Here is a 9,609-nt window from a genome sequence, read left to right as displayed (position 1 = left end):
TGCTGTAATCAACAGCTCCCTTCCCCAAGGAATCATTGGCCATTACACATTTGAAGTTTTGTGGAAAATTTCACATGAAACCCAATCAAATGATGCAATTTGACACTAGACAAAACATTTCACAAATCAAGAAAGATTTTAAAAATGATTCAACCCACGCTAGCAGCTGAAGATGCTGGGAGGATTCTGGCTATCTTGATTTAGGATGCTAATATGTCATGTGATATAGGTTGTCATTTATTTCCCTATGTCCCCCTATGCTTTATGACAGCAAGTAAAGAAAACAGCCTGGCTAAGAAGCTGATCCATCTCACTCTTTGATGTTTTCTCTCATCAGTGAGTAATGAAGAGAGAGAGAACAAGAACACAGAGGAAGATGAAGGGGGAAGAGTGCATCCCTGCTACGCCATCAGTAAAAATATCCTCAAAACCCTCCTTGCCATCCACTGGTAGTCCCGGCTCGGGATGACGAGGTGCTGAACAGACGAAGTTGGTGTCAGGGTCAAATCCTGTGAGGTGGAAGGGAATGAAGACCGGTGGGACGTCACAGGCCACTCCTTGGATGAAGCTGTAGAACAGGGCCACGGCAGTGAACGGTCTGAGATATCCATGATCGGTGCAGCTTTGATCCACACTCACAACGCCAACCAGGGTCATGAGGCCATCGATTTTGGTGACAACACCAGCCCCCAGATTGTCCTGGGACAAGAGAATCATGAAAGTTACTGAGGTAAGACGCCATCACAGAATCATCCACTCTAAGAACTAATTTGCAACTGTGAAAAAATCTGACCAGTTTGGAGCATGTAGAAACATCTAGAAAATGCTAAAAGCTTGGAAAAGTTGTGAAAGTCTGACAAACATTTGCTTTAACCCTAGATAAAATGAGAGTATGCTTACACTAAGAAAAATGGCCGAATAAGAGTTAGATGACCAATTTCCTAACTTTACTTACAACCCTAATTCAAAAAAAGTTATGACTCTGTTTAAAATGTAAATGAAAGAATAAAAAAATGATAATCAAATCTCTTTAACATGTCAGTTATTGACACAGAGACATTTTTTTACAAGTGCCCCAACTTTTTTTGTAGTTGTGGTAACCAGGGGGGAAAGGTAGTCTTAGAATGAGTTTGAAGAGGATCATAAGTCATTTATGTCACAGAGACACAAAAAAGTATTGTTTACCAGACATCTGTTCAGCCTTGGTGGTCCGTATCCCTGTCCAGCACAGATCTGATACTGGTTGAGTATAGGGTAGGAGCATTTACACTGGTTGTATCCGACTATCTGCACTTTCACCAGGTCTCCAGGAGATGTTCCTAATCAAGGACCAGTCAAAGACAAGGTTTAAGCTGTGGTACCAAAAACATTCAAATCTGTTGCTCTGGTTGTGTTCTCTGTAGTCGTACCAGTCGTGAGGTAGCTCGGCATCCCGGTGGGGAAAGGCCATTCTGAGCTCTCAGGTAAGCAGATGGGAGAGACATTTTCTGTGAAATTCACCGGGCTTGAGAGCTTCAGGAGACAAATGCCATCCTTGGTTAGATGTGACTTGGCTGTGGGCTCGTTGCACTTGTAGTATTCAACACTCCTCATCTCTTGGCAATTGTCTCCATGACCTCCAGTCACCATGTGTCCCAGAGAGATCCGTATGTTACTCTCAGGTCTGGAAGAAAAAGGAGTTAAAGAGTTAGTGTTAAGACATGTTATGACCTTTTTATATATTTATTCGTTTCAAGTGTGAGTAGCATTTTTCTGGCTTGTCTTTATCAAAACACCACATCAGGTACTTTGGGTGGTTTATATATGTGAAAGAGTCCTGTTTTCTGCTGTTATGAAAATGGCCAGGTGTCACAGTTTTTGCATTCAGAAAGCTGGAAGCAAAAATATTTGACATTTAAGTAAAAACATATCACCAGAAATAATAAGTGGGAGCCCAATTAAGATTGATCATTTGTTCTGCCTGGTGAATAAAATGTTTATGAAACGATATTTAAGCCATCCCTCACCCAAATCCACAGTGTCCGTCTGTCAGCACAAAGTCGGGGCTAATAAGAGACCTGAAGCAGCAGGGGTCCCCATCGACGGCAATAACAGCCATCCAGGGCATGTACCCTGACTTTGTCATCATGCCGCATTCTGGAGAGAAGAGATGGAGAATTTACAACAGTGACGTTTGACTTTAATAGATGACATAAGACAGTCAGAACCATCAATCTTTGCTGATTCATCTATCTTTAATAAATGTGAAACAAAGGAGAAAAATGTGAAGTACTTGTAACATTGGATACTTACTCCACCTAAATCCAGCATTAGCCCCTGAGATTTAAGCAGAGAGAGAAATGTTAAACAGACGTAAATTTCAAAGCACATAGAATACAGATGAAGGACCTAAGTAGACAAGAAAACATCTTTTTTCTTCATTTAACCTTTTATAAATGCTCCAGCCTGTTTCAATTAGACATCCTGTCTTTTACAAATTTCACACCTCAGTTGTTTGCACATTATTTTGAAGGGTCTGATGAAACATCAGCAGACAAACTATGATATTTTGACTCATTCAGGATGGTTTGCCATTTTCCCTTCAACATAGTGAATTTAGTGGTGAATTGAATCCATGTGAAACCAGTTACTGAATTGACGTCAACAGAGCCTTGTCACGGTACGCTGTTTTAAGACAAATGTCAAAGAAGATATTTCATACTACTCCTGCTACTCTAGTTCCATAATAGTAAAATCAGAACTACCAAGACAGTAATGTTATGAAGGCGAACTTGTCAAAACATCTGCCTTACCTTAAAAAAAGAGAAGGTTGATCAGAGTGACGCTGAACAGAAACTTCCCGAGAGACATTTTATAGCTGTGCCTTCTTTTCTGTCTCTCAGCTTCTTATATTTTCATCCAAATATTCGGCACATCCCACACTGTCACACCTCATCTGAAGTCATAAGTATAGTGTTAGTAACATGTAGAAGCTATTGACACAAACAGCAGGATTAACATGTTCATCTTTGTGCCTTAGCTTCTGGCAGCTCTGGTTGCACTTTGAGACTATTGCTTGAGGTACAAAAGATCACTAACATCCAACATTGTTCTTTGGTCTTGTCCCTTGCACACATAGATTTCTCCTGACTCTCAGAATCTTTTGATGATATGATGCACTGTAGATGGTGGGATATTCTTCTTGCCCATAAAAGGTGTAGAAGACTTTGAATATCCAATCATTTACAGTACATTACGTTACCGAACTTGTCTGTGTTCAATTCTGGATTGGTTGGACATCAGATTTAAATCACACTCAGTGATTACAAGTAAGAGGTTTTGATCAGGGCAGAACTAGCTGGAGGGAATGTTGCATGTTCTTTCATTGCAGCTGCTGTTGTTTTCTTATTGTCTACTTATGTGTTGTTGATTTACTTTGCTGTGCACATTTATGTCCAGCACAGTGCCCTCAGTTTGACTGTATAATCAAAGTCTGTCCACTGGGTTTCTGGTTGAAGTTGTTTTGCTGAGTTTATAGACTCCTCTATAAACTGAGTCTGAACTTTTCTCTGTTCAAAGTCCACCATCATCTATTCATTTCAATACAAACATTTATTAAATAGCATTATGTATCTTAATTCTGACTGATATTTGCTTCTTCTTGGTTGTTGTTTCCTCTTTCGGGGTGGTGCTCAGTTAATTATTCATCTTTAATGACCTTATTAATTTATATTAATAAGTATGATAGTTTTCATGACAACCCAAATCCAACATTAAAACCCTTAAATCTGTCAATGCTTGGACTCATCTATTATTTTATTTTTTTACATGCTATTTGTCTTTTAAATGTCTTGCTGGTTTGCAAACATGGAAAAATACACAGCCAAAGTTGACAGCAAGGTTACAGTCATAACAATGCAGTTGGTTTAAGCTAGAGCAGTATATTTGGACAAAGAAAAAACACAGAGATTGAACATGAGATTCACATTTATTAGGTGTCCAGAAACAATTTACATAAATGATCCTTCATGTCTGATGAATGCATAAAATAGAGCTTTTGTTAGCCTCAACATCACTCAGAAAAACGGAAACGTGAATTTAATGTTACCACAGAAAACGTGCTGTAATCAACAGCTCCCTTCACCAAGGAATCATTGGCCATTATACATTTGAAGTTTTGTGAAAAATTTCACATGAAACCCATTTGAACTATTGAATTTTTCACCAGACAAAACACTTCACAAAACAACAATCATTTAAAGAATGATTCAACCCACGCTAGCAGCTGAAGATGCTGGGAGGATTCTGGCTATCTTGATTTCGGATGCTAATATGTCATGTGATATAGGTTGTCATTTATTTCCCTATGTCCCCCTATGCTTAATGACACCAAGTAAAGAAAACAGCCTGGCTAAGAAGCTGATCCATCTCACTCTTTGATGTTTTCTCTCATCAGTGAGTAATGAAGAGAGAGAGAACAAGAACACAGAGGAAGATGAAGGGGGAAGAGTGCATCCCTGCTACACCATCAGTAAAAATATCCTCAATACCCTCCTTGCCATCCACTGGTAGTCCCGGCTCGGGATGACGAGGTGCTGGACAGACAAAGTTGGTGTCAGGGTCAAATCCTGTGGGGTGGACGGAAACGAAGGTTGGTGGGACGTCACAGGCCACTCCTTGGATGAAGCTGTAGAACGGGGACACAGCAGTGAACGGTCTGAGATATCCATGATCGGTGCAGCTTTGATCCACACTCACAACGCCAACCAGGGTCATGAGGCCATCGATTGTGGTCACAACACCGGCCCCCAGATTGTCCTGGGACAAGAGAATCATGAAAGTTACTGAGGTAAGACGCCATCACAGAATCATCCACTCTAAGAGGTGATTTGCAACTGTGAAAAATCTGATCAGGTTGGAGAAAAATGTCTATCAAATTAGGAACATTTTCAATCATCAATCAATTCCAAAAAAGTTGGGACATCATGTAGAAAGAAAATAAAATCAGAATACATTTTCAAAACTCATAAGCCCATATTTTTTTCACAATAGAAAATTATTAGCCCATCAGATGTTGAAACTCAGAAGTTTTACCATTTCATGAAAATTTTAGCTCATTTTGAATTTGATGGCACCAACAGTTCTCAAAAAAAGTAGGGACAGGGCCATGTTTACCATTTTGTAGTACTTTTAACAACAATCTGTAAACATATGGGAAGTGAGGAGTCAAGATCCTGGAGTTTTGGGAGAGGAATGTTGTCCCATTCTTGTCCAAAGTAGGTTTCTAGCTGCTCAACAGTCCTGAGTCTTCGTTGCCAGAGCTTTTGTTTTATGATGCTCAAAGTGCTTTGTACTGGTGAAGTAGACGAGCCAACACCCAGACTCTGCAGTGTTTGTTTTTGCATTGTCTTGCTGAATTATGCAAGGCAGTCCTTGATGGGAGCATACGTAACTCTAAAACCGCCTCAGCATTCATAGTGACATTCCAGATGTGTTAGCTCACACCATAAGGACTACTGCAACCCTGTACCATCAGAGATGCTCGCTTTTATGACAAGCAGGATGATCCCTCTCCTTTTTAGTCCACAGGACAAGGTGTCTGTGGTTTCCAAGGAGAATTTGACATTTTCATTCATCTGATCACAGAACAGTTTTCCATTTTGCTTCAGTTCACTTTAAATGAGCTGTGGCCTACAGATGACACTGATCTTTCAGGATTGTGTTCACACATGACTTTTATGATACAGCTTTATCTTGCATTAGTGGACGGCACTGTCAACTGTGTTGACTGACAATGATTTCTGGAAGTGTTCCTGAGTTCATGCAGTGATTCTCCGTACAGAATCACACCTGTTTTTAATGCAGTGTTAACTGAGGGTCTGAAGAGCATCCAGGCTGACAGTCATCTCATTTTGGAACTGAAAAGTGTGTCTGATGTTTGAAATGTGCCTCTTTAAACACAATTTTTCCACTTTTCCTACTCATTTTTTCACTAAAAACCTAATTTCATCATGTTTTCCACTCTTAACACATTTTTTGCCACTTGCCTTCACTTGTAAGCATTTTTTACAAGATTCTTCCACTTTTAACCACTTTTAGTCACATTTTGCTAGTAACAGCCTTTTTTCACCTCTTTTTTGGTTACTTTAAACACATTTTTCTCACTTTTTCTCCCACTTTGTAGTCTTTCTCCCACTTATTGCCACTCATAACACATTTTAGCTACTAATGGTCATGCTTAGCCAATTTTGGGCAAAATTTTGCTGCTTTGATCCCATTTTTGGCACTTTTTTTTGTAATGCCATTGTTCATGTCTTTTTTTCCACTTTTTGCAACTTTGTACTCCTTTTGTGTCATTTTCAAAACAATTTTTGCACTTTTAACCAAATTTTGCCATTTTTTTCAACTTGATGCTACAGTTTTGTTATCAAATTTTTTACAGTCAGTGACACTCTTAACACATTGTTGCCACCTATGGTCACTCTTTACCACATTTTCAGTAGTTCTGGCCACTTTTAACCTTTTTTTCCATTTGAACTGCCTTCTTTTTTTTCCATACATTTTGCACAGCGTCCCAATCTTTTTGAAATTGTGTGGGGAGTAAGGTAATCTTACAAGAGGTTAGGAGAGGTTTGTCATTTTATCACAGAGACACAAAAAGTAGAGTTTACCAGACATCTGTTCAGCCTTGGTGGTCCGTATCCCTGTCCAGCACAGATCTGATACTGGTTGAGTGTAGGGTAGGAGCATTTACACTGGTTGTATCCGACTATCGGCACTTTCACCAGGCCTCCAGGAGATGTTCCTAGTCAGGGACGAGTCGAAGGCAAGATTAAAGCTGTGGTACTAAAAACAAACCAAAAAATGAGGACAAGGTGTGTTATTAAAATCTGTTGCTCTGGTTGTATTCTCTGTAGTCGTACCGGTCGTGAGGTAGCTCAGCATCCCGGTGGGGAAAGGGTATTCTGAGCTCTCAGGTAAGCAGATGGGATAGACGTGTTCTGTGAACATCACCAGGCTTGAGAGCTTCAGGAGACAAATGCCGTCCTTGGTTAGATGTGACTTGGCTGTGGGCTCGTTGCACTTGTAGTATTCAACACTCCTCATCTCTTGGTAGTTGTCTCCATGACCTCCAGTCCCCATGTTTCCCAGAGAGATCCGTATGTTACTCTCAGGTCTGGAAGGAAAGAACAAGAGTTCATGTTAAACTGTTGAGGGTTCAATCAAAACAAAATGACAGAGTTTCACAGTTATACATTCAGAGGGCTGGAACCAGCAAATATTTGACATTTAAGTAAAAACATATCGCCAAAAATAGTAAGTGAAAGCCCAATTAAGATTAAAGATTTGTTCTGACTGGTGTTTGAAATGTTGTTGTTAAGTCGTTCCTCACCCAAATCCACAGTGACTGTCTGTCAGCACAAAGTTGGGGCTAATAAGAGACCCGAAGCAGCAGGGGTCCCCATCAACAGCAATGACAGCCATCCAGGGCATGTGCCCTGACTTTGGCATCATGCCACATTCTGGAGAGAAGTGATGGAGAATTTACAACATAGTCATTGTTATGTTAGGAAACCTCTGAACTGATTTTAATTTTGAATTAAGAGATGGCAGAAGACATTCAGAACAGTCAATCTTTGCTAGTTTATCTATCTTTGATAAATGTGAAATAAATGAGAAAATGTGAGGTACATCAAACATTGGATACTTACTCCACCTAAAGCCTGCATGACTGCCTGAGATTAAAACAGAGAGATATTTTAAACATAGTTTTGCAGAATGTAAATACTTGATTTTTAAGAATACAGAAGTAAAACCTTAGTAGGCACAAGAACTTATTTTCTTAGGAGCTACTACATTTTTTTAAAGTTTAACTTTATAGAAATGCTCCAGTCTGTTTAATTTACACGATTTATTTACCAAATGTCCCATAGTTGATCATAGAACAAACATAGTTCTCAGCTTCAGCCTCAGTTGCGGTCATACTGCCATGTTGCTTATGCAAGTGTTAAGACACACCTGTTTGAAGAATTCACTAGCCATTGTCTTTGGTGCAAAGATATCATGGATTTGCCAAGAACAGAAAGGAAACAAAGTATGGGAGTCTCCTCTCATAATGTCACTGGGTGCAGATAAGAACAAGTACTGCAACATTACATCTCGCCACTCTTTTGCAGTTTGTTTGTGTTTTGCGGTCTTTTGGACTTGGATACTACTTTGTAGGCAGCTTAAAACAAATCTGGATGTTGTTAACATGAAGTAATATATTCCCCATCCACTTTAAAGTGCATTCAATTGGCACGTCTAATGTTAAGGAAAGCAGTGCTAGCACCACCTGCTTTGAATTTTCTTTCCATGTAAATTTCCACATTCTTAGAGGGGTCTGGTTGTAGAACACCACTCCCACTCCCTAGCCCGAACCCTCAGGCCATTCCTAACCCACCCTTTCCTAAACCCAAACCTTACCTTTATGCTAACCAGAAGAGTAATCCCATTTTACTTTGAACATTTTGTGTGTATCATATGTATACAGGATGTTATCAATAGTACTGACAATGGTGGCATCTTACAGCAGTGGTCTGCTGCCAGCCTGTTTTGCACATTCCTGTGGTAAGTTTTATTGTCATTCAAGGCATTCCTAACCCATCTTACCCTAACCCTGTGGGGTGTCTTAACTACTGCTGCTACTCTAGTTTTTTTAATTTAAAGTTTATTTGTGAGGGACAGTTTCCGTATACATAGACAACTGAGAACAGCCATCCCATGCATGCATCATATTGTTTATAGCGAATGCTGATTTGCAATAGTTAAGTCAAAAATACCAAGAAAGTCATCTAATAAAGGGAAACTTATCAAAATGTCTGCCTTACCTTCAAAAGAGAGATGGAAGATCAGAGCGATACTGAACAGAAACTTCCCCAGAGCCATTTTTCAGCTGTGCCTTCTTCTCTCTCTCCTTAGCCTCTTTAAACTTCAACATAAAAAAATCTTCACATCCTACATTGCCACACCTCACCTTAAGTCATAACAATCATCTTTCTTCCTTCACCAATCTCAGTATTACGTCAGTATGGTGTAGAAGCCATGCAGGAGTAACATGTTGGTCTTCATGCCTTAGTTTCTGGCAGCTGTGGTTGTGGTTAAACTTAAACTTAATTTCCTGAGTTACCCTTGAAAGGTAAAGACTCTAAATATCCCACCATCTACAGTACATAATATCATCAAAATATTCTGACAAGACCAAAGGTCAATATTGGATGTTGATGATCTTCAGTACCTCAGGCAGCACTGTATTTAAAACGGACATGATTCTGCACTGGACATCACTGCATTGGCTCAGGAAACCATTGTCTGTCAGCACAGTTGACCGTGTCGTCCACAATTGCAAGTTGAACCTGTATCATGTAAAGAGGACGACATATGGATATAATCTAGGAATGCTATAATCTACTCTGGGCCAAAACTTATTTGATATGGACTGAGGTGAAATGGAAAACTGTTCTGTGGTCAGATGAATTAAAATGTGAAATTCTTTTGGCAGCTCACACATCTTGAATGACTTTATCAATGCTGAAAAGTATATGAAGGTTTTAGGGCAACATATACTCACATCCAGACACGCCTTTCATG

General features: G+C 39.6%; 1 protein-coding gene across 1 annotated transcript; it reads right to left on the bottom strand.

Moving 5' to 3' along the window:
• Positions 1 to 333: 333 nt before the first annotated feature.
• LOC121504317 (polyserase-2-like) lies at positions 334 to 8,907 on the bottom strand. Its single transcript, XM_041779030.1, has 9 exons — positions 8,850 to 8,907; positions 7,373 to 7,502; positions 6,903 to 7,156; positions 6,651 to 6,784; positions 4,530 to 4,797; positions 2,007 to 2,136; positions 1,410 to 1,663; positions 1,186 to 1,319; positions 334 to 699 (listed from the first exon to the last, which is right to left on the bottom strand). The coding sequence occupies exons 1-9, from the start codon at positions 8,905 to 8,907 to the stop codon at positions 334 to 336; spliced, it is 1,728 nt and encodes a 575-aa protein (XP_041634964.1).
• Between the last annotated feature and the right edge of the window lie 702 nt (positions 8,908 to 9,609).

This window comes from Cheilinus undulatus, linkage group 22 (assembly GCF_018320785.1).
Source record: "Cheilinus undulatus linkage group 22, ASM1832078v1, whole genome shotgun sequence".
NCBI lineage: Eukaryota > Metazoa > Chordata > Actinopteri > Labriformes > Labridae > Cheilinus > Cheilinus undulatus.
Note: the sequence above shows the minus strand (reverse complement) of the source record. Positions and strands in the feature narration are given on the sequence as shown.